Genomic DNA, 25,493 nt, shown 5'->3' with positions numbered 1-25,493 from the left:
TTTCTCCCCAATATCGTGATATCCAATTGCGATCCAATTACGATCTTGTCTCATCGCTGCAACTCCCCAACAGACTTGGGAGAGGCGAAGGTCGAGTCATGCGTCCTCTGAAACATGACCCGCCAAGCCGCGCTTCTTAACACCCGCCCGTTTAACCCGGAAGTCAGCTGCCCCAACGTGTCGGCGGAAACACCTTTCAACTGACGACCAAAGTCAGCCTGCAGGCGCCCGGTCCGCCACAAGGAGTTGCTAGAGAGCGATGAGCCAAGCACCCCCGGCCAAACCCTCCCCTAACCCTGACGACGCTGAGCCAATTGTGCGCCGCCCTATGGGACTTCCGGTCACGGCCGGTTGTGACATAGCCTGTGATCGAATCAGGGTCTGTAGTGACGCCTCAAACACTGCGATGCAGTGCCTTAAACTGCTGCTCCACTGTTTAGTGAGCCTGCCAGGTCAGTGCCTTAGACTGCTGCTCCACTGTTTAGTGAGCCTGCCAGGTCAGTGCCTTAGACTGCTGTGACACTGTTTAGTGACCCTGCCAGGTCAGTGCCTTAGACTGCTGCTCCACTGTTTAGTGACCCTGCCAGGTCAGTGCCTTAGACTGCTGTGACACTGTTTAGGGTCCCTGCCAGGTAAGTGCCTTAGACTGCTGCTCCACTGTTTAGTGACCCTGCCAGGTCAGTGCCTTAGACTGCTGCTTCACTGTTTAGTGACCCTGCCAGGTCAGTGCCTTAGACTGCTGCTCCACTGTTTAGTGAGCCTGCCAGGTCAGTGCCTTAGACTGCTGCTCCACTGTTTAGTGAGCCTGCCAAGTCAGTGCCTTAGACTGCTGTGACACTGTTTAGTGAGTCTGCCAGGTCAGTGCCTTAGACTGCTGCTCCACTGTTTAGTGAGCCTGCCAGGTCAGTGCCTTAGACTGCTGCTCCACTGTTTAGTGAGCCTGCCAGGTCAGTGCCTTAGACTGCTGCTCCACTGTTTAGTGAGTCCGCCAGGTCAGTGCCTTAGACTGCTGTGACACTGTTTAGTGAGTCTGCCAGGTCAGTGCCTTAGACAGCTGCTCCACTGTTTAGTGACCCTGCCAGGTCAGTGCCTTAGACTGCTGCTCCACTGTTTAGTGAGCCTGCCAGGTCAGTGCCTTAGACTGCTGCTCCACTGTTTAGTGAGCCTGCCAGGTCAGTGCCTTAGACTGCTGCTCCACTGTTTAGTGAGCCTGCCAGGTCAGTGCCTTAGACTGCTGCTCCACTGTTTAGTGAGTCTGCCAGGTCAGTGCCTTAGACTGCTGCTCCACTGTTTAGTGACCCTGCCAGGTAAGTGCCTTAGACTGCTGTGACACTGTTTAGTGAGTCTGCCAGGTCAGTGCCTTAGACTGCTGCTCCACTGTTTAGTGACCCTGCCAGGTCAGTGCCTTAGACTGCTGCTCCACTGTTTAGTGAGCCTGCCAGGTCAGTGCCTTAGACTGCTGCTCCACTGTTTAGTGAGCCTGCCAGGTCAGTGCCTTAGACTGCTGCTCCACTGTTTAGTGAGCCTGCCAGGTCAGTGCCTTAGACTGCTGCTCCACTGTTTAGTGAGTCTGCCAGGTCAGTGCCTTAGACTGCTGCTCCACTGTTTAGTGACCCTGCCAGGTAAGTGCCTTAGACTGCTGCTCCACTGTTTAGTGAGTCTGCCAGGTCAGTGCCTTAGACTGCTGCTCCACTGTTTAGTGACCCTGCCAGGTCAGTGCCTTAGACTGCTGCTCCACTGTTTAGTGAGCCTGCCAGGTCAGTGCCTTAGACTGCTGCTCCACTGTTTAGTGACCCTGCCAGGTCAGTGCCTTAGACTGCTGCTCCACTGTTTAGTGAGTCTGCCAGGTCAGTGCCTTAGACAGCTGCTCCACTGTTTAGTGACCCTGCCAGGTCAGTGCCTTAGACTGCTGCTCCACTGTTTAGTGAGCCTGCCAGGTCAGTGCCTTAGACTGCTGCTCCACTGTTTAGTGAGCCTGCCAGGTCAGTGCCTTAGACTGCTGCTCCACTGTTTAGTGAGCCTGCCAGGTCAGTGCCTTAGACTGCTGCTCCACTGTTTAGTGAGTCTGCCAGGTCAGTGCCTTAGACTGCTGCTCCACTGTTTAGTGACCCTGCCAGGTAAGTGCCTTAGACTGCTGTGACACTGTTTAGTGAGTCTGCCAGGTCAGTGCCTTAGACTGCTGCTCCACTGTTTAGTGACCCTGCCAGGTTGGTGCCTTAGACTGCTGCTCCACTGTTTAGTGAGCCTGCCAGGTCAGTGCCTTAGACTGCTGCTCCACTGTTTAGTGACCCTGCCAGGTCAGTGCCTTAGACTGCTGCTCCACTGTTTAGTGAGTCCGCCAGGTCAGTGCCTTAGACTGCTGTGACACTGTTTAGTGAGTCTGCCAGGTCAGTGCCTTAGACTGCTGTGACACTGTTTAGTGAGTCTGCCAGGTCAGTGCCTTAGACTGCTGCTCCACTGTTTAGTGACCCTGCCAGGTCAGTGCCTTAGACAGCTGCTCCACTGTTTAGTGACCCTGCCAGGTCAGTGCCTTAGACTGCTGCTCCACTGTTTAGTGAGCCTGCCAGGTCAGTGCCTTAGACTGCTGCTCCACTGTTTAGTGAGCCTGCCAGGTCAGTGCCTTAGACTGCTGCTCCACTGTTTAGTGAGCCTGCCAGGTCAGTGCCTTAGACTGCTGCTCCACTGTTTAGTGAGTCTGCCAGGTCAGTGCCTTAGACTGCTGCTCCACTGTTTAGTGACCCTGCCAGGTAAGTGCCTTAGACTGCTGCTCCACTGTTTAGTGAGTCTGCCAGGTCAGTGCCTTAGACTGCTGCTCCACTGTTTAGTGACCCTGCCAGGTCAGTGCCTTAGACTGCTGCTCCACTGTTTAGTGAGCCTGCCAGGTCAGTGCCTTAGACTGCTGCTCCACTGTTTAGTGACCCTGCCAGGTCAGTGCCTTAGACTGCTGCTCCACTGTTTAGTGAGCCTGCCAGGTCAGTGCCTTAGACTGCTGCTCCACTGTTTAGTGAGCCTGCCAAGTCAGTGCCTTAGACTGCTGTGACACTGTTTAGTGAGTCTGCCAGGTCAGTGCCTTAGACTGCTGTGACACTGTTTAGTGAGCCTGCCAGGTCAGTGCCTTAGACTGCTGTGACACTGTTTAGTGAGCCTGCCAGGTCAGTGCCTTAGACTGCTGCTCCACTGTTTAGTGAGCCTGCCAGGTCAGTGCCTTAGACTGCTGCTCCACTGTTTAGTGAGTCTGCCAGGTCAGTGCCTTAGACTGCTGTGACACTGTTTAGTGAGTCTGCCAGGTCAGTGCCTTAGACAGCTGCTCCACTGTTTAGTGACCCTGCCAGGTCAGTGCCTTAGACTGCTGCTCCACTGTTTAGTGAGCCTGCCAGGTCAGTGCCTTAGACTGCTGCTCCACTGTTTAGTGAGCCTGCCAGGTCAGTGCCTTAGACTGCTGCTCCACTGTTTAGTGAGCCTGCCAGGTCAGTGCCTTAGACTGCTGCTCCACTGTTTAGTGAGTCTGCCAGGTCAGTGCCTTAGACTGCTGTGACACTGTTTAGTGAGTCTGCCAGGTCAGTGCCTTAGACTGCTGCTCCACTGTTTAGTGAGCCTGCCAGGTCCGTGCCTTAGACTGCTGCTCCACTGTTTAGTGAGCCTGCCAGGTCAGTGCCTTAGACTGCTGCTCCACTGTTTAGTGAGCCTGCCAGGTCAGTGCCTTAGACTGCTGCTCCACTGTTTAGTGAGTCTGCCAGGTCAGTGCCTTAGACAGCTGCTCCACTGTTTAGTGACCCTGCCAGGTCAGTGCCTTAGACTGCTGCTCCACTGTTTAGTGAGCCTGCCAGGTCAGTGCCTTAGACTGCTGCTCCACTGTTTAGTGAGCCTGCCAGGTCAGTGCCTTAGACTGCTGCTCCACTGTTTAGTGAGCCTGCCAGGTCAGTGCCTTAGACTGCTGCTCCACTGTTTAGTGAGTCTGCCAGGTCAGTGCCTTAGACTGCTGTGACACTGTTTAGTGAGTCTGCCAGGTCAGTGCCTTAGACTGCTGCTCCACTGTTTAGTGAGTCTGCCAGGTCAGTGCCTTAGACTGCTGCTCCACTGTTTAGTGACCCTGCCAGGTCAGTGCCTTAGACTGCTGCTGCTCCACTGTTTAGTGAGCCTGCCAGGTCAGTGCCTTAGACTGCTGCTGCTCCACTGTTTAGTGAGCCTGCCAGGTCAGTGCCTTAGACTGCTGCTCCACTGTTTAGTGAGTCTGCCAGGTCAGTGCCTTAGACTGCTGCTCCACTGTTTAGTGACCCTGCCAGGTCAGTGCCTTAGACTGCTGCTCCACTGTTTAGTGAGCCTGCCAGGTCAGTGCCTTAGACTGCTGCTCCACTGTTTAGTGACCCTGCCAGGTCAGTGCCTTAGACTGCTGCTCCACTGTTTAGTGAGCCTGCCAGGTCAGTGCCTTAGACTGCTGTGACACTGTTTAGTGAGTCTGCCAGGTCAGTGCCTTAGACTGCTGCTCCACTGTTTAGTGACCCTGCCAGGTCAGTGCCTTAGACTGCTGCTCCACTGTTTAGTGAGCCTGCCAGGTCAGTGCCTTAGACTGCTGCTCCACTGTTTAGTGAGCCTGCCAGGTCAGTGCCTTAGACTGCTGTGACACTGTTTAGTGAGTCTGCCAGGTCAGTGCCTTAGACTGCTGCTCCACTGTTTAGTGAGTCTGCCAGGTCAGTGCCTTAGACTGCTGCTCCACTGTTTAGTGACCCTGCCAGGTCAGTGCCTTAGACTGCTGCTGCTCCACTGTTTAGTGAGCCTGCCAGGTCAGTGCCTTAGACTGCTGCTCCACTGTTTAGTGAGCCTGCCAGGTCAGTGCCTTAGACTGCTGCTGCTCCACTGTTTAGTGAGCCTGCCAGGTCAGTGCCTTAGACTGCTGCTCCACTGTTTAGTGACCCTGCCAGGTCAGTGCCTTAGACTGCTGCTGCTCCACTGTTTAGTGAGCCTGCCAGGTCAGTGCCTTAGACTGCTGCTCCACTGTTTAGTGACCCTGCCAGGTCAGTGCCTTAGACTGCTGCTCGACTCAGGAGGCCATCAGCTTAATATATTATTCCAAAAAATATTGTTAACAGAAGAAACATCTTGAAAAAAAAACATGGCACCACTATGGCATGTAGTACTAGGTCCTCACTACCCAGTGCAAACTACCCTTGGCCTTGTGGAAACTACCCTTGGCCTTGTGCAAACTACCCTTGGCCTTGTGCAAACTACCCTTGGCCTTGTGCAAACTACCCTTGGCCTTGTTAAGATGATCTAACGTCCATCTAGCCAATCACCAGCGTTTGATAAGAGGGGCCATTCTCTCTGTTGAGTGTTTCTGCCGGTGGTTGAGGTCAGCCATGTTGGGTGTGTGGCCAAAGCCAGAAAACTGCTCTACTAATACGGTCATCCCAGCCCTGTCGTAAACAGCAGATCAATCGACAGGTCAGAATGCACAAAGATTCCCTTTAAAGAGGTCAGGGTTCACCCCAGCCCTCTGTCCATTCAATTTCAGGCAAATTGGGGGAGACCTGGCGGGATCGAAGACTGTTCCCATCTGGTCAGCTATTGTCTCCCAAAAACTGGGACTTGCATATACTAAATGTTTCATTTTACATTTTAGGCATTTAGCAAACACTCTCTTCCAGAGCGGCTTACAGGAGCAATTAGTGTTAGATGCCTTGCTCAAGGGAACATCGACAGATTTTTCACATAGTCCTTTCGGTTACTGGTCCAACTGCTAGGCTCCCTGCCATCTTACTTCATGTTTTTTCTTCATTTTTGAAAATATGATACAATGTAGTGTCATGTCATAGAGGATGTAGTGTGATGTCATAGAGCATGTTGCAGACCAGTGTGCTACTGCAGGTGGTATAACACTGACTGTTATCAAAATGAAATCAGACGCAATAAACATCACAGAACTCTGGTGGCTTTCCTTCCCTGAGCTTTTTTCAAATGTTTGAGAGGAACTAAAATACTATTTCAGAGTGGATAATACAACCTAGTCACCCACATGACAGATCGGGCCTAGCCTATAGATACATAGAACAATAGAGTTGATCTCGACAATGATGGCGAGTGTAGGAGAGCCAATGAAAGGACCAATGACAGGCAGATTAGTGACAGGTCACAGGACAGCAGGACAGGATAACCCCCAACCCCAGCCAGAGCTCAGAGCAGGCCAGGCCGTGACATCACAAAGCCTTTCCCAATGAGCGAGAAGTGGCTTCTCGTGAATTATATATCACATCTCCCTGAGACAGAGAGAGAGAGAAAGAGAGAGAGGTAACCCTTGAACTCTCTGGGCCTCTGGACAGACTGGGAGCAGCAGCAAAGAGAGAAAGAGAGAGGACCCTCCTCCAACCTCAAATCAAATTTTATTGGTTACATACACATATTTAGCAGATGTTATTGCGGGTGTAGCTAAATGCTTGTGTTCCTAGCTCCAACAGTGCAGTAATATCTAACAATTCACAACAATACACACAAATCTAAAAGTAAAATAATGGAATTAAGAAGTATATAAATATATATATAAACTTCCACCACACCTTAACTCATTGTTAACCTTTAGACGTATAAGTTAGCAGACCTGGACTCAGGGATGGCTAACCCTGGAGAATGTGGAATGATCTAGAAAAACTCCTTTAGAGTTGGTGCCTCTAGGGCAATTCAGGCAGATGTTAGAAGGCCTTTTTACTGAAGAATATGTTTGTTTCATATGATTGAGTTTTTCTTTTCATGTATTGTGTAATTGATGTGTATATAGATATATATATATATATATAGTGTAATTCTTGTTTATTGATGCAGGGCTCATCTGTAAATGTCTCTGCTTAAATAAAGATTAAATAAATCCATATCAAAACTTCAAATAAACTAAAAGCAACAATGATATTGGTGTTGCTTCTGATCAACAAGGAATCGGTGAGACTTATAATAAAGTATCACCAGGCTATTCTACTGACTCAAATTATTGTAGTTTTCTTCCCTGTCTCTAAGTCATATCATACAGAAAAATCAATGAAAAACGGATCCTAAAGATCCTACCCAAAATATAAGCATGATTAAACTAAAGCTAATCCCTGTGGTTGTGTCAGAAAGGGCCTGGTGATGCTGAATAGACCACGGACCTGAACAGCTGTCCAATCCAATGATATGTGGACAAATGAAACACAGTCTTTTCTTTAGGGGCAGTCAGGATCAGGCCAGACAAAGGGTTAAAAGTGAAAGGCCTTTTGAGAGATTCCTCTGTGTAACAGACCACACCACGGAACAATCACAGAGCAGAGCAGTGGTCTACACTGACAGTTCAATCATAGAACACAGAGGACTGACTGATTCTGTGTTTCTGTGTTTCCATCTTACTTTACCTGAAATTACACGGATTACCTCATTTGATTAGCTTTCAGATAGACTGTCCGTCACTACTTAATTGACCCTTAAAAGTTTTAAAACCAGCCTATAACTCCACAAGAAGCTTTTACCACTAATAAGGATAAGCCTGTCCTCTCCCTGAAACACTGGACAACTTCTATTGACATGGAAAATTCACTAAGGAAAGCTCTAGAGGACTGTGTCAGTTATTACAGTTGTTGTTGTTTGGCTCCCGAGTGGCGCAGCGGTCTAAGGCACTGCATCGGTACAGTCCCTGGTTCGAATCCAGGCTGTATCACATCCGGCCATGATTGGGACTCCCATAGGGTGGCACACAATTGGCCCAGCGTCGTTAGGGTTTGGCCGGGGTAGGCTGTCATTGTAAATAAGAATTTGTTCTTAACTGACTTGCTTATTTAAATAAAGGTTAAATGTAAAAAACAAATGTATAGATTCCATTATAACCTTTCCACTTTGTTACCTCGAGCACCATACTTACTTGCGATAGTCAGGCGGGCTCTTTGGCTTAGGATGGCTCCATATTTGTTCTGGGAGAGGCACTGATAGAACCCTCCGTCTGACCCTTCTCCATCTCTCCTGACCTCCAGTATGTACAGTGAGCCGTTGGACAGGAACTGATGCCGCTCGCTCTCCGCTAACCTGACTCCATTCCTCAGCCATCTGATGACGATGGGAGGCTGTCCGTGGGCCACACAGTCCAGGACCACTGGATCCTTGGGTATCACTGTTATATCACTGGGCATGATGATGAAGGAGAGTTCACTGAAACAAAAAACACCTGGAAAGAGAGGGGGGAATTAGTGAGATGGAAGGAGGGAAGAGGAGATAGGTGTAACCGTTTTTCTTCCGTCCCTCTCTTCGGCCCAACCTGGGCTCGGACCAGGGACCCTTGCAAACATCAACAACTGACACCCACGAAGCATCGTTACCCATCGCGCCACAAAAGCCGCGGCCCTTGCAACGCAAGGGGAAACCCTACTTCAAGTCTCTGAGCGAGTGACGTCACTGATTGAAACGCTATTAGCGCGCACCACCGCTAACTAACTAGCAATTTCACATCGGTTACAGAGGCACGGAGGGGAAAGGGGTGGAAGGATAGGATGGAGAGGAGTGCATTGATATGCCAGGCCTGTCATGCCAAAGGAGAACCACTGGTCAGTAACGGACTATGTGTAGAACTCTTGATATTGATGTACACTTGTTTTTATTAGCCTGCTACGTATTCATTGCACCCTTGATTAGTATGTCATTACAGCAGTGCACTTTTTGTTTTACAGCAACTTTCTGTAAACTATTCTATGTATCATACTTACAGAACGCTTCTATTCCCATAGTCTATATATTGAATGTATTTGTCACCCATGAAAACTGTGTGATTGTTTGCATTCCTTCAATTAATAGCATAACACTTTGAGACATAAGACAATGGGTAGTCTACTTGACGTATGAAGAGTGAGTTTGACCAGTGAAAACAGTGGTAATGATTTGTTTTATATCAGGTACAGTGCATAGTCTAGTTATTGCTCAGGTTACTACAGTGTTAATGTGACCTACAAGAGATACTAAATTAAAATGTAAGTCAGTAAATAGTCCGTTTGAATTTGAAAACGTTAGTTAATTGGAATACATGATGTGTGGTCGGAGAGTCAGCGCGGAAATTAAGAACTGGACAGTTGCAAAAAAATTCGCAGTCACTCAAATCAGTCACTAATTTCCTCAAAATCTCTGGTTAATCATATAATTTTACAGATAATATTAGCGTTGCTATCCTTTTATGTTTAAAACTATCAAATCAAATTGTATTTGTCATATGCGCCGAATACAACCTTACCGTGAAATGCTTACTTACAAGCCCTTAACCAACAATGCAGTTCAATAAATAGAGTTAAAAACGTGTATTTTAATTTTTCAAATAACAATAAAACAACAATAATGAGGCTATATACAGGTGGTACCAGACCGAGTCAATGTGTGGGGGTACAGGTTAGTCGAGGTAATTTGTACATGTAGGTAATTTAGGGGTAAAGTGACTAGATCATAAACAGAGAATAGTGATTGTGCTTATTCTCGTGCGTCTCTTTTCCCGGTATAATATTGACCCATTGCGGTCACATTCTGTCGTCATCCAGTCTGGTATACAGTCTGTGTCACACACACGGACCTCAAACACTTTCAGTTGCTGGGAAACTACTACTGACTAACAGAAAATAAGATATAGCAAAAAACAAATGATTTACCTGATAGTGGAATAAACAAAACAAAAAACAGAAAACATTGCTGGTAAAGTTTCTTTTTGAAAATCGCCATTTATCCAGATTGTTCTGTCATTCTATAAATTAGGATCGCAGTTCCCCGTCGTACTACAAACTTCCCCAAATTACGAATGACACGAGTGGTGCAACCACACAACTCCTGAGTTGAGGAGGACCCTCTCCCCCTGACCGCGCATGCGCTACTCGAGCCAAGCTTTCATCCGTTGGCGCTCTGTTGGTCTTGGTCCAAGACTCTTGGAGCAGAGCAAATGTATGGTCTACTCTACACCTATAGAGAACAAGAAGCATCTCTCTCTTTCTCTGACAAAACACATAAAACCATTGAGAAACAACTATCAACAAAGTGTGCAGGTTCCTTAGATAAAATGTCTGACAGTCTCTTTATTTGAGTATTCCTTCATATTTGGAGTAGGCTAGGCCTTCTCACAGGAATGGAACTATAACACCATTATATTTGTTGACTTTGCACCAGAAATTGCAGGAAACACAATATATTGGTTAGATTCTGTATTGGTTATTATTACCAAAGGCCATTGGATATTAAACTAGTGATCAGGTCCCTCCCTATATGAGACAGCTGCTCTGTTTGAAGACAGAACTTGGTAATTATTAAGATATATTGATGGTAGCCAGTCAGCTGGCTTCCTACTGAATTCAGATATTGATCCAATAGACCTGTACCTGGAGAGGCGTGGCCTTTTGACAATGACCCTCCTCCCCTCCCCTCTGTTCCCAGACTCTCATTCAACAGCAATACGATTGAGAGCAATAGTAATGGCGTCTTTTTGTAGACACTAATTCCACCATGGCTTGTTGGCCAAAGCCTATGGGGAAATGAATGGGTTTTCTGTACTAACAGGTGGTGACTCATGTATTCCAAATGGCACTCTGTGGAACTCAATAGAACTCTAAACAGCAGTTTTTAAAACTACCTTTCTCTTATCACCATTCTAATATAGTGCCTGCCACCATACAGGCCGAAATACACTCTGTAGAACTCACACGTTGGTGTACATTCTTTATTTCTTCACGTCGTCGTTGATTAGAAGACATACAGCCCAAACAACACTCATGGTGTGGAGGGTAGCACAGCACAGGCCGGGCTCCTCACCCTCACGGCCAGGGTCAAGAGAAAGAGGTCAGGGTTCAGGCTGGGAGAAGTCATGACCAATAGGAGTAAAGGTCATTAACTTGTTATGAATATGGTCGAGGGCCTGGGAACGGAGACACGTGACCAACAGACTTCGTTCTGATTGGTCTAGAGGCAGTGTGGGTGGAGTAGGGGAGGCCCCTTCCCCCCCAGTGACTCCAGGAGCCATTCGATGGGCTGAGGTGACCTCTAACCTTTTTGGGGTTGGGGGCTTGAGGTTGACCCCCAGCTCTGCCATATTGTCAATGAAAAAGAACAAATCGGATAAAAGATCTATAAAGTAGGAGGGACAAATGTTCAAAGCTTTGTAGTTGTGCCAGTTTCTGGTCATCGTCGAAGGGGACACAGAGGACATGCTCAGTATGCTTTCATCAATAGTGTTGTTTCTGTAGGACAGTCTTTCAATCAGTATTATATGTATGTGTTTAAAAAAGAATACTGTGGATCTGTGTACATCAACTTTACCATTTCAAAAGGAAGCAAACATGATAAAGATCAAGATTCTTTAAAAAAAAGTTTATTGGCTTTTAAAACCACTTTAAAAATCTCACCAGTGAGTACTTTCCATTGAAAAAAAGAAACATGAATGCTTTGTTTTGCCATATTAACAAGCTACTGTACATATGACACAGTACACCAGACAACAACAGAGGGAGGGAGCTTCTTCTACTGGTAGGAATGAACAGGATAGTCAAACTGAGTTGGTACTGGCTCAGGGTCAGTCAGAACTCACAACGTACAGAGTCACTGCTTGATGGAACCATAGAATCATTACAACTCATTCTAATTCTATAGTTGGAACTCGTGTACATCTAAAGATGGAGATGCATTTTCCTTCATTCAAAGATTGAATTCAAATATCAGTGCCTTATAGTAGTAATGCAAAAATCTGGATTTTTTTTTTTAAACAACGTATTTCTTTACAAATGCTACATTTAAAAAAAGTATGTAAAAATAAAAACATAAGTCAATCATTAACGAAACATAGCTCCATACACACAGAACAATTTTAACTTATGTTAAGTAAACAGCCCACAATGTAAAATAATGTAACTCACTGTAATTAAGTTAACTACAGTAGCACTACCAGTCAGGTACACAGAACCCGCCCAACTTACTGTAATTAAGTTAACTACAGTAGCACTGCCAGTCAGGTACTACAGTAGCACTGCCAGTCAGGAACTACAGTAGCACTGCCAGTCAGGTACTACAGTAGCACTGCCAGTCAGGTACTACAGTAGCACTGCCAGTCAGGTACTACAGTAGCACTGCCAGTCAGGTACTACAGTAGCACTGCCAGTCAGGTACTACAGTAGCACTGCCAGTCAGGTACTACAGTAGCACTGCCAGTCAGGTACTACAGTAGCACTGCCAGTCAGGTACTACAGTAGCACTGCCAGTCAGGTACTACAGTAGCACTGCCAGTCAGGTAATACAGTAGCACTGCCAGTCAGGTACTACAGTAGCACTGCCAGTCAGGTACTACAGTAGCACTGCCAGTCAGGTACTACAGTAGCACTGCCAGTCAGGTACTACAGTAGCACTGCCAGTCAGGTACTACAGTAGCACTGCCAGTCAGGTACTACAGTAGCACTGCCAGTCAGGTACTACAGTAGCACTGCCAGTCAGGTACTACAGTAGCACTGCCAGTCAGGTACTACAGTAGCACTGCCAGTCAGGTACTACAGTAGCACTGCCAGTCAGGTACACAGAGTCAGCCCTTACCACAGCAGACAGTGGTTACCTTAATAAGTGTGCATCCGAAAAGGCACCCTATTCCCTATATAGTGCACTACTACAGTTCTGACCAGGTAAAAAGTAGTGCACTATATAGGAAATAGGGTGCCATTTTGGAGGCACCTGACAATACAAAGTAGTAGATAGAAATCATGAAGACATGCACGCCTACGTATCACAGTCATTGTTTAACATAATGAAACATGTAGGTTTTTAAACGCTTTTTTTCTTTTTAAATCATTTTAAACATTTAATTTTTCCTTAACGCTTAGATTATATTCTCGTGGATGAGAATGAGTAAATCTCACTGAGATCATTATTAATGCACATTTTTTTTTGCTACATGACAATTATAGTAGTCATTTTCTACATGACAATTCTTTCTTAGATCATAAAAAATATTTTTTTTTGTTGTTTTTGTTTGTTGTTGTTGTTGTTGTTGCGGGCCTTCATTCATCATTCCTTCGTGACATTTGTCCATTATAAGGTTTGTGACAAAGCCATGTTTCATATCATAGAAATTTAGTGCAATAAAAAGTGAACCTACAAAGTTTGTTGTTGAAAACATGAACACAATGTCTATAGAATCGACGATGTTACAGAAATGTATGCAACCAGCTAATATATATATATATATATATATCATATAACTCTTGATTTTTTTTTCTTCTTCTTATCAATAAACCATGCTATTGTTCTCGCTCAGAGCACACATCAGAGACCTATTATTATTATTATTATTATTATTATTATAATAATTACCTTTGAAAGGAAAGTGAAAACACATCAGCAAACCAGAGACCAAACAGACAGCATTACTTTTACAAATACATCGAGGAGCCGGAAATGCAACACACAACACAGTCTCTATTATCTTGACTAATATACATTAAGCTTTTTTTCTCTTCTCCTTTAATGGCACATAGACTTACTTAGCTAGAATGATGGCCATAATATAGTAGTCTTTTTTCTTGATACATTACATTTCTATGTATCTATCCTATTTACAAATTAATGGAGCTTTAATTTTGACTATGACTTTTACCACAATAACAATAGCCAAAATTCAAGCAAATAATCCTATTATAATCACATAGCTGGCTGGCTAGCAGTGATGGTTTCAACAACATGCTGTCTGGCCCAGTGTTGCCTTAGCAACAACAAGGACCTCCCCCATTTCATACGTCTACATGCTGTCTGGCCCAGTGTTGCCTAAGCAACAACAAGGACCTCCACCATTTCATACGTTTACATGCTGTCTGGCCCAGTGTTGCCTAAGCAACAACAAGGACCTCTACCATTTCATACGTTTACATGCTGTCTGGCCCAGTGTTTCCTTAGCAACAACAAGGACCTCCACCATTTCATACGTTTACATGCTGTCTGGTCCAGTGTTGCCTAAGCAACAACAAGGACCTCTACCATTTCATACGTTTACATGCTGTCTGGTCCAGTGTTGCCTAAGCAACAACAAGGACCTCCACCATTTCATACGTTTACATGCTGTCTGGTCCAGTGTTGCCTAAGCAACAACAAGGACCTCTACCATTTCATACGTTTACATGCTGTCTGGTCCAGTGTTGCCTAAGCAACAACAAGGACCTCCATAATTTCATACGTTTACATGGTGTCTGGTCCAGTGTTGCCTAAGCAACAACAAGGACCTCCACCATTTCATACGTTTACATGCTGTCTGGTCCAGTGTTGCCTAAGCAACAACAAGGACCTCTACCATTTCATACGTTTACATGCTGTCTGGTCCAGTGTTGCCTAAGCAACAACAAGGACCTCCACCATTTCATACGTTTACATGCTGTCTGGTCCAGTGTTGCCTAAGCAACAACAAGGACCTCTACCATTTCATACGTTTACATGCTGTCTGGTCCAGTGTTGCCTAAGCAACAACAAGGACCTCTACCATTTCATATACGTTTACATGCTGTCTGGTCCAGTGTTTCCTTAGCAACAACAAGGACCTCTACCATTTCATACGTTTACATGCGGTCTGGTCCAGTGTTGCCTAAGCAACAACAAGGACCTCTACCATTTCATATACGTTTACATGCTGTCTGGTCCAGTGTTTCCTTAGCAACATGCTGTACATGGATTTTCAAAGCTTCTCCTTTTTTCTTTTCTCCCCCCCAAAATGAAACAAAACTCCTTACAGTTATACAGTGTGTTCCAAATGGCACCCTAAAATGGCACCCTATTCTCTAAATAGTGCACTACTTTAGACCAAGGTCCTATGTGTCCTGGTCAAAATCAAGTGCACTATATAGAGTGCCATTAAGGACGTACGTTTCTTTTCACTGATAACATAAGTCTCTAGGAATGCATGGATTATTACAAATCCCATGTATAACAACCTCCTACGATATTACAACTTCTGACGTAAAATTAGGTTCTTTTTAAACAACTGCTGTTCTTTGGTATGGAAATAAGGCTGGATCTCCGGGAAAGACAATCACGATTCGTTTTGTATCTAGATCTTAAGGTGACATCATCAAACTCCAGAAACCAAATCTATGCAACTATCTTCGCAGCCTCAGTTGCCTTCAATGACATATTTAGCCATCGCCATACCATTTATATAACTATGCGTCCCAAATGGCACCCTATTCCCTATGTAGTGCATTACTTTAGACCATGGCCCATAGCCAAATGGCACCCTATTCCCTATGTAGTGCACTACTTTAGACCATCGCCCATAGCCAAATGGCAACCTTTTCCCTATGTAGTGCACTACTTTTGGACCAGGGCCCTGATCCAAAAAAGTAGTGCACTATAAAGGGAATAAGGTGCTATTTGGGACGTGGACAGTATTTTTCAAGCCTGTGAGAAACACTCTGGCCACTAAAACGTGTGTCTGCCTGTTCCGACATTATTCTCCATCTACAACTGATACTAAGTAAGGGCACACTCAGTGTGGTTTGTTTTATACAGTATGGATGCATTAAGTGACCCTGCAAATAAAAAAGGAACCATAAGAAATAGTATTGAAAACATTATCAGAGTTTAAACAGCTGCCTTGATATGAACGGTGAAGCTCTGGATGGTTCTAGATCCAGAATCTGTTTGGTTCTAGAATCGCTTCTAGAATGTGCAGATTCTATGTACTACTATACTATTATATACAGTCTGTCTGTAAAGATGGTGTAAGGCCTTGGACTTTGGAAATAAGGCAGCCAAGTTTGTTGTTGCTTCCCTTCCTAGGAGTGACATATTGTGTCTTCCCCAGATAGACTACCAGCACTAGCAAATCATCTAATCTTCCTCCCATTTCCACATATTGAACGGTACAAGTAGCATGAGATTTAAGATTTCACTGTGGGATAACGCTGTTCAGATATGAACCAGTACAATTGATTTGGTATAATGATAATGTATGATGAAGATAATGTCTTAAATTCAGCACCTGGTAGCTCCCAGATGGTTGCTACCCATTTAGTATTTGGATATGGCAGGCAATGTAATGTGCATGTCATTAAGTTGCCTACTAAGTCCAATATTGTATTTTTCGGTTTGGATTCACTTTTGAAACGCACTCTTCTAAAACAGGATAACAACATCCTACAGATATTTTTTTGGGTGAAGTTCATTTTTGATTGTGTTTTTGTGTGATTGTGTGTGTGATAAGTGTGTGTGTGTGTGTGTGTGTGTGATAAGTGTGTGTGTGTCAGAGTGTATTAGGTGATGTATTAGGTGATTTCAGAACATATTGCATTGTTGAATGAGTAGACAATAAAATGTAAGATATGGTTTAACTTTGTGGTATTCATCATACCTTGGGAAATGTATCCCTTTCAACAAGTCTGCCACTGAAATGCCTACGCGGGCCCTGGCCAAAAGGCAGGCCCTGGCCAAAAGGTGGGCCCTGGCCAAAAGCAGTGTACTATGTAGGGAATAAGCTATCATTTTCAGATGAAGCCCATTGTCTCACGGCATGCTTTAAAAATACCTTCTAATTCTTGAAATGCACTCATTTTTGATTTCATTGGAAGGTGAAATTAAGTGGTACTGTGGATTGGTTAGGCTAACAGCGCTATAAAGCAGTGTGTCAGTGGGAGAGGTTAGGCTAACAGCGCTATAAAGCAGTGTCAGTAGGAGAGGTTAGGCTAACAGTGCTATAAAGCAGTGTGTCAGTGGGAGAGGTTAGGCTAACAGTGCTATAAAGCAGTGTGTCAGTGGGAGAGTTAGGCTAACAGTGCTATAAAGCAGTGTCAGTAGGAGAGGTTAGGCTAACAGTGCTATAAAGCAGTGTGTCAGGGGAGAGGTTAGGCTAACAGCGCTATAAAGCAGTGTCAGTAGGAGAGGTTAGGCTAACAGCGCTATAAAGCAGTGTGTCAGTAGGAGAGGTTAGGCTAACAGTGCTATAAAGCAGTGTGTCAGTAGGAGAGATTAGGCTAACAGTGCTATAAAGCAGTGTCAGTAGGAGAGGTTAGGCTAACAGCGCTATAAAGCAGTGTGTCAGTGGGAGAGGTTAGGCTAACAGTGCTATAAAGCAGTGTGTCAGTAGGAGAGGTTAGGCTAACAGTGCTATAAAGCAGTGTGTCAGTAGGAGAGGTTAGGCTAACAGTGCTATAAAGCAGTGTGTCAGTGGGAGAGGTTAGGCTAACAGTGCTATAAAGCAGTGTGTCAGTGGGAGAGGTTAGGCTAACAGTGCTATAAAGCAGTGTGTCAGTAGGAGAGGTTAGGCTAACAATGCTATAAAGCAGTGTGTCAGTAGGAGAGGTTAGGCTAACAGTGCTATAAAGCAGTGTGTCAGTGGGAGAGGTTAGGCTAACAGTGCTATAAAGCAGTGTGTCAGTAGGAGAGGTTAGGCTAACAGTGCTATAAAGCAGTGTGTCAGTGGGAGAGGTTAGGCTAACAGTGCTATAAAGCAGTGTGTCAGTAGGAGAGGTTAGGCTAACAGTGCTATAAAGCAGTGTGTCAGTGGGAGAGGTTAGGCTAACAGTGCTATAAAGCAGTGTGTCAGTGGGATTGGTTAGGCTAACAGTGCTATAAAGCAGTGTCAGTAGGAGAGGTTAGGCTAACAGTGCTATAAAGCAGTGTGTCAGTAGGAGAGGTTAGGCTAACAGTGCTATAAAGCAGTGTGTCAGTAGGAGAGGTTAGGCTAACAGTGCTATAAAGCAGTGTGTCAGTGGGAGAGGTTAGGCTAACAGTGCTATAAAGCAGTGTGTCAGTGGGATTGGTTAGGCTAACAGTGCTATAAAGCAACATATCACTAGGATTGGTTAGGCTGGCACTTTCCACTGGACAAATGGCCAAGAGTCCAGAAGTTTTTTCCCCAACAAACAGTAATAAAAAAAACAGATATACAGAGCATTCGGAAAGTATTCAGACCGCTTGAGCTCTTCCACATTACATTACAGCCTTATTCTAAAATGGATTAAATAAAAAAATGTCCTCATCAATCTACACACAGTACCTCATAATGCGGAAACAGTTTTATTTTTTTTATTTTTGCCAATTTATAAAATAAAAAAAATAGAAATACCTTATTTACATACGTATTAAGACCCTTGCTATGAGACTCGAAATTGAGCTCAGGTGCTTCCTGTTTCCATTGATCATCCTTGAGATGTTTCTACAACTTGATTGGAGTCCACCTGTGGTAAATTCAATTGATTGGACATGATTTGGAAAGGCACACACCTCTCTATATAAGGTCCCACAGTTGACAGTGCTTGTCAGAGCAAAAACCAAGCCATGAGGTCGAAGGAATTGTCCGTAGAGCTCCGATACAGGATTGTGTCGAGGCACAGGATCTGGGGAAGGGTACCAAAACATTTCTGCTCATCGAAAGTCCCGAAGAACACATTGGCCTCCCATCATTCTTAAATGGAAGAAGTTTGGAATCACCAAGACTCTTCCTAGAGCTGGCCACCCGGCCAAACTGAGAAATTGGGGGAGAAGGGCCTTGGTCAGGGAGGTGACCAAGAACCCGATGGTCACTCCGACAGAGCTCCAGAGTTTCTCTGTGGAGATGGGAGAACCTTCCAGAAGGACAACCTTCTCTGCAGCACTGCACCAATCAGGCCTTTATGGTACTGTAGAGTGGCCAGACGGAAGCCACTCCTCAGTAAAAGGCACATAACAGCCTGCTTGGAATTTGCCAAAAGGCACCTAAAGGACGCAGACCATGAAAAATAAGATTCTATGGTCTGATGAAACCAAGATTGAACTCTTTGGCCTGAATGCCAAGCCTCACGTCTGGAGGAAACCTGGCACCATCTCTACGGTGAAGCATGGTGGTGGCAGCATCATGCTGTGGGGATGTTTTTCAGCGGCAGGGACAGGGAGACTAGTCAGGATCGAGGGAAAGACGAACAGAGCAAAGTACAGAGAGATCCTTGATGAAAACCTGTTCCAGAGCGATCAGGACCTCAGACTGGGGTGAAGGTCCACCTTCCAACAGGACAACTACATTAAGCACACAGCCAAGACAACGCAGGAGTGGCTTCGGGACAAGTCTGTGAATGTCCTTGAGTGGCCCAGCCAGAGGTTGGACTTAAACCCGAGAGAACATCTCTGGAGAAACCTGAAAATAGCTCTGCAGCGACGCTCCCCATCTGACCAGACAGAGCTTGAGAGGAACTGCTGAGAAGAATGGGAGAAACTCCCCAAATACAGGTGTGCCAAACTTGTAGTGTCATAACCAAGATGACCCGAGGCTGTAATCTCTGCCAAAGGTGCTTCAACAAAGTACTTAATAAAGGGTCTGAATACTTATGTAAATGTAATATTTCGGTATTTAAAAAAAAACATTTTTTTCGCAAACATTTCTAAAAACCATTTTTTTCTTTGTCATTATGGGGTATTGTGTGTAAATTGATGAGGGAAAAAAACAATTTAATCCATTTTAGAATAAGAATGTAACGTAACAAAATGTGGAAAAAGTGAAGGGGTCTGAATATTTTCCCAAATGCACTGTATACAAATTACTCACAGTTCAAAACAAAAGACAACAAAACAAAAACAGAAACCATAAATACTTATTTAAAAATACCGGTTTGCATTTGAATTGGCATCCTATTCCCTATATAGTGCACTTCGTTTGACCAGGCCCTATGGGTTCGACCCTATGGACCCTGATGAAAAGTAGTGCAGTATGTAGGGAATAAGCATCCATTCGGGATGCATTCAATAACAACATTAGCCCAACATCTCTACGGTAGTAGGCTGGTCTTTGCTCTCTAGCCAGTCGAACGAGGAGTTCACAGTATCACTACATATCTGCTGAAACAGAGGATCGTTCTTCAGCTCTTCCAGTGTGGCGTCTTCGTACTGTTCTTGCTGCTGATTGGACGGATTGAACAGGAGGTTGGCGTCCAGTGTGTTCAGGTCAGTGATGCTGTTGGAGAGGTCGGAGGTCAACCTGATGTCATTGGTGAAGTCGGACACCACGGCGGCGTTAAGCTCTGACGCCACCTGACCGACCAGTTGAGAGCTGGGGTTGAGGCCTTCAGCGTCAACGTTGAGGCCGTCATCACCTAACAGGTCTTTAACAGTGTTGTTGAAGTCTAGCTGTTGCTGGGCGTCATCCTCCTGCTGCTGCTGGGTGGGGGTGGGCTGGAGGAGTACCTGGGACTGGGGCTGGAGAAGCTGGAGCCCGCCCTGGAGCTGGGGATGGGGACTCTGGAGCAGTCTAGCCTGGGATTGGAGCTGGGTCTGGAGTTGTCCAGAGTCTCCCTGAAGCTCTTGGAGGCCCTGGATCTGCTGTAGCTCCAGGTCCACGTTCTCACCAGGACCTGATTGTGCTTGGTTGTCTCCAGAGGAGAAGCTCATCCCCCCCCCGCCTCCTCCAGCGCTGGTGAGGTAGCCCCCATGCTGCTGGAGGTCGAAGGAGGCAGGGCTGGAGCTGACGGTCTGCAGCTGAAGGTGGGATTGGTGGGTGTTACCTCCTCCCCTTCCGGTTGTGAAGCTCCCATTGGTGGCCTGGCTCTGAGACTGGGTCTCCAGCATCTGGGTGAGGTTCATGCGGGCAGTGTAGTTGGAGGGGAAGTTGTTGATGCCCAGGCCCCTGACTGTGTCGTCCACGCCAGAGTCCATCTTACTCAACAGGACGTTGGTGATCTTAGTGGCATTACTCTGGTTCTGTCCCTGGATGGCCTGCATCTCTACAGGAAGCAGCTCCATCTCCACAACGCTCTGCATCATGATGTTTAAGGGCACCGATTGGCTGCGCTGGGCCATGCTGTGGAGGTTACTGCCCACCGATTGGCTGTTGGACAGGAAGCTGAGAATCTCGGAGGAGGTCATGGGGGAGCTGAAAGGGGAGACTACCAATTGAGTGGTTGAGCCAGTGCCGGGGGTTATGCCGGTACCGCTGAAGGTCCTCTGGCGCACGGCGGGGCTGACGCTACGGCAACGGAACGTCCCGCCCCCTGACGACAAGGCTCCGCCCTTGTTGTCTAAAGGGGCGGGCACAGCAAAGCTCTCATCCTGTTTGGTTGGAGTGTTGGTGGGCGTGGTCGACACGCTGGTCATCTGCTGTTGCACCGGGGAGATGGGAGAGAAGTGTTCGCCATCCTGCAGTCTGGACTGAGACTGGAAAGACTGGCCACTGTGGCCCGGAACAGCGAAGGCATGCGGCTTACGGAAATGGTCATCCACTAGATCCTGGTAACTAGGCAGGAGTCCACCAAGGCTGTGGTTAGAGATGGATAACCCAGACCCTGGCCCTGCTCCGACTCCTCCAATAGCTTCAGTACCACTACTGTTGTAACGGTTGTTGATCCACTCCAGTTTAGCCTTATCTGGGTGAGTGGCCATGGGTCTCTGCATGGGCTTGATGGGACTGGAGGAGACAGACACCACGGAGGCATCATGGTAACCCCCTGCCATGCTGGAGTTGATAGGTGTGAAGGCAAACGGGTTCCTGCACTCCACCGGGCTGGGCGGGATGCCGCTAGAACAGTTAGACAGAGCGCTTATAGGGGTGTGTCGGCCTCCTAGAGGGACCTCCACGGGCGTGATAGGGGCCATGCTGTGATGGCAGCAGGGGCTCTCTCTGGTCAGCCCGTGCCCACCGAGAGTCATCTCGGTGGGGGTCGGGGTTGGAGTCGGAGTGGGAGTCGGGGTGGGAGTCTGGATGGGGGTTGTGCTGCTATGGGCAGACTGGTAGAAAGAGGAGCTACCCCCCTGGTGGTGGGTGTTGAGGATGGACCCCTGGGGGCCCCCAGGCTGGCCCTGGAGAGAGATATTATCCACACAGCTACTGAACAGCGGCTGCAGGCCCTTCAGCTTCATCTGTTCTTCCATCTGAACCAATTCCTCTACTATGCTGTCCTGGGTCATATCATCATCGTTAAATGAGAAGTAGTCCATGGTGGAGCCGTGCTGGGAGGCTGAGGAGGCGAAGTCCACCATCTCCTGGTGAAGGCCAGATAACTGGTCAGAGGAGTCTGAAGTCTGGGACATGATGTTTGGGAGTTGGTGTTGGTTCATGGTGGAGCCCAGGGCCTGCTGCTTCGTGTGGTCTGCTGGTATCTAGAATTGAAAATAGCAGAATATAACTTTATTGACCATCAGAGGAGGGACAATGTTTCATTGACATTATCCTACATGGATTTTTTTTATTTCACCTTTATTTAACCAGGTAAGCTAGCTGAGAACAAGTTCTCATTTAGAACTGCGACCTGGCCAAGATAAAGCAAAGCAGTGCGATCACAAACGACAACACAGAGTTACACATGGAATAAACAAACATACAGTCAATAACACAATAGAAAAAAAGTATATATACAGTGTGTGTGTTCAAATGAGGTAGGCAAGAGGATGATTAAAAATGGTACATTATATTTTAATCAGTAAGGTGTCCAGTGTTAAAATATTGTGGAATGACATTACAACTTTTCTAAACTCTTTATCGATTTAAAATAGTTAGCACTACACATAGACATAGAGGGACACACATATAAACTGTGTTGGAATACTCATACTAACCGCACTATTTGTGACATAGTATATGTAGTATATGCTTATTGGTCAAAGTATGGATATAGTTAGTATGCCAAAAGTTCCCGGATGTCTTACTACATTCACCAAAATACGAAGTATACAAGCAGTGGACACTCTTTCTGTGCTTTTAGGGCCCATAATGCAATTCTTCATAAAATGGGCGTGGCTTCACAATGTTTTCAGATTTGAAGACAATGGCGTAAAATATGCAGACTGACGAGAACGGATACAAATTCATTGCTTTAAATATTTATGACAAATGTTAAGAAAATGTTGAGCAATGTAATAAAGTAACGAATTTTCAAATAAGTTACCTTACACGTTATGTTGGCTGACAATTTGTTAGCTATGCTAGCCTTACGAATCGCATAGCATATCATTACAGTAGTATGTACCGGTATGTTAGCTAGGTACCTAACGTTAGTTGGCTACTAAGGGTGTGTTCGTAAATTCAGGGTGCGTTAGTAAAATCAAAGCGTCGTCAGATTGTCCGTTCGTAAATTCAAAGCGTTTCGCTCACGGAGCGTTCAGAGCGCACGCTGGACGCTCTGGCCGAGGAGTAGGGTTGAACCGAGTGTTCTGACCTCACAACGGCAGTCAAGGCTAACTGTATAACGCTAAATGTATAACGTTTGCTAGCATGCTAGCTTCTTCCAGACACAAATGAGAGAACACTTCTCTCTGACCATTTAACTCAACCATCAGAGCTGGTTATGCTGTTTTTATGTTATCCAGAGCGTTGGTGACTGTAACTGTGCTGCTGGAAACAATTTAATGACGCTTTTTTGCAAACGTTTACTGACACCAGCCATATTCAAAGAGGGTTGAGTGTTTGTAAATTTGTCAGTTATTCTGCACTTTGGCACATTCAGACGAGAGTGCTCTGAAATTGGAGTAGATAGCCAGAGTTAATTTACAAACGCAACCTATTGACTTGATTGTTCAAGTCATTCTTAGCTTAGCGGTAGCTTAGTGGTATAGTCATTGTGCGTTGTTGTGTTGGACATCTTTAATGAAGTCGTAAAATGTCTAGCTAGTAATTTGTTATGCTAACAAGCTAGCAAGAAGTTGCATAGCAACAGCATTAACTTCCGGTAGACAGGCGAAGCCCTAGTTAGTACGCTCAACTGAAAGGATACCGTTCGTTTACAGTATACTAATAGTATATAGTATATACACAGTATGGGTATTCGAACACAACTTTAGACTCACATTCTGACTGAAGGTCTGTTTCTGCAGCTCTTCCGGATGCCCCGCAGCTGACTCCTCCCACATTGTGCTCTTTATGTCCCCCATCGCAGAGACAGAGGCCTCAGATTGCTGCTGTGCTCCTACTGCCATCGCAGAGACAGAGGCCTCAGATTGATGCTGTGCTCCTACTGCCATCGCAGAGACAGAGGCCTCAGATTGATGCTGTGCTCCTACTGCCATCACAGAGACAGAGGCCTCAGATTGATGCTGTGCTCCTGCCGCCATTGCAGAGACAGAGGCCTCAGATTGCTGCTGTGCTCCTACTGCCATCGCAGAGACAGAGGCCTCAGATTGATGCTGTGCTCCTACTGCCATCGCAGAGACAGAGGCCTCAGATTGCTGCTGTGCTCCTACCGCCATCACAGAGACAGAGGCCTCAGATTGCTGCTGTGCTCCTACTGCCATCGCAGAGACAGAGGCCTCAGAGTGTTGCTGTGCTCCTACCGCCATCACAGAGACAGAGGCCTCAGAGGGTTGCTGCTGCTCAGACACTGTGGTGGTGGTGCTATCAGTGCTGCTGGTGTGACTGCTGACAGTGCTTAGTGTTAGTCCTTGAGAGGACGGGTCTTCGCGTTTCACTACCAGCAACGAGGAGACCTGGGGCTTCACACTGACAACAGCCTGAGAAGAAGAGAAGGAGAGGGAGGAGATCTCTGCGTTCGTGACAGGCGAGTCGGACAGCGCAAGGATCTTCGTGGGCACTAGGTGTTGTTTCACCGTCACTCGACAGGGGGCGCTCTCAGGTCTGGCAGGAGTGCCAGGTCTAGCTGGGACCCATGGTTTGGGGTCAAAGGTCACACTCAAAGGCTGCTGGGAGATGAAGACGCGCTTCACAGGGATGACGTGGGAGGAATCCAGCCCGGGGCCGGCCCGCTTCCTGGGGCTCTTGACCCCGGACGAGGAGTCTTTAGGGGCCAATAAGGTAACAGCCGACGAGCCATTGGACGAAGAGGACATTCCGCTGACGCTAGGAGCATTTTGATTGGCCGAGGGAGCAACGGTCAGATACAAAGGACTTTCTTGGTGACAGGTGGTGGCGATGATGCTCTTATTGCAGTCCTGCTGAGGCCCCGCCCACTTGATCGCTGCATTGGTGGCAGCAGCTGGAGGAGAGGTGGAGGAGAATGAGACGCTTTTGGTCCTGGCGGTCACTCTGTCAGGTCCTGGTGAGCATTTGACCATAAGCGAGGGTTCGCTGGCCGCCCGGTACTTGGTGGCTCTCTCTGGACCCTTGGCCCCACAGGGGGACTGCTTTATGGTGCTCCGTTTATCAGAGTTACAGCCCGGGTTATTATCAGTGATGATGGCCTCAGGGGCCACTGTGGGAATAGGGGTGGAGGGTGGGGCACCAGGCCATGCTGCAGGGGACTGGGGGGTGGCTGGGGCTGGGGGGCCTCCCTGGCTCTGTCCCTTTTGCTGGACCTCCTCTAGGGCAGCGATGGTGGTAAAGGTGGTGGTGGTGGTGGTGGTTCCCACCCCGGCCGAGGCTGAAGCTGGCCTGAGGACCATACTGTTACTGCTGGTACTGAGAGTGTTGCTAGGGGCCAGGGAGATGGCGGTCATCTTGACAACATGGTGGGTCTTGATGGGGCTGTTGGTGATGAGCAGGGTGGGGGGCGAACGCAGGGTGATGGCCCCTGTGGCTGAGGGCTTGGGGAGGATCTGGGGGTACCTGTGGTTCCAGGAGATGGAAATAGATTAACACAAACTCCAGATTTAGTGTT

The 25,493-nt window shown here is 46.7% G+C and overlaps 2 protein-coding genes across 3 annotated transcripts in view; both read right to left on the bottom strand.

The window, feature by feature from the left end:
* LOC106584738 (protogenin B) overlaps window positions 1–9,802 on the bottom strand; it is a 42,929-nt gene extending 33,127 nt beyond the window's left edge. Inside the window, exons 1-2 of the mRNA XM_045706120.2 lie at window positions 9,633–9,802; window positions 7,874–8,173 (exon numbers count right to left, since the gene is read on the bottom strand). Coding sequence (XP_045562076.2) covers window positions 7,874–8,173; window positions 9,633–9,702 — 370 coding nt within the window. The 5' untranslated portion in view covers window positions 9,703–9,802. The remainder of the gene's footprint in view (window positions 1–7,873; window positions 8,174–9,632) is intronic.
* A 1,517-nt stretch (window positions 9,803–11,319) lies between these two features.
* The window catches only part of LOC106584737 (DNA-binding protein RFX7), a 28,038-nt gene continuing 13,864 nt past the window's right edge, over window positions 11,320–25,493 (bottom strand). The window contains exons 10-12 of one of the 2 annotated variants that reach the window (XR_014382364.1): window positions 23,731–25,441; window positions 14,532–22,047; window positions 11,320–14,467 (exon numbers count right to left, since the gene is read on the bottom strand). Coding sequence is in view for 1 of the 2 variants with exons in the window: in XM_014170274.3 (XP_014025749.2) it covers window positions 19,711–22,047; window positions 23,731–25,441 (4,048 nt within the window). In the remaining variant the exon portion in view is untranslated. Of the gene's footprint in view, window positions 22,048–23,730; window positions 25,442–25,493 lie in introns of both variants that reach the window. The other variant, XM_014170274.3, reaches the window with a different exon arrangement.

This window comes from Salmo salar, chromosome 23, assembly GCF_965601325.2.
Source record: "Salmo salar chromosome 23, fSalSal1, whole genome shotgun sequence".
Taxonomy (NCBI): domain Eukaryota; kingdom Metazoa; phylum Chordata; class Actinopteri; order Salmoniformes; family Salmonidae; genus Salmo; species Salmo salar.
The sequence above is the reverse complement of the archived record's forward strand: the minus strand, read 5'-3'. Positions and strand labels throughout refer to the sequence as shown.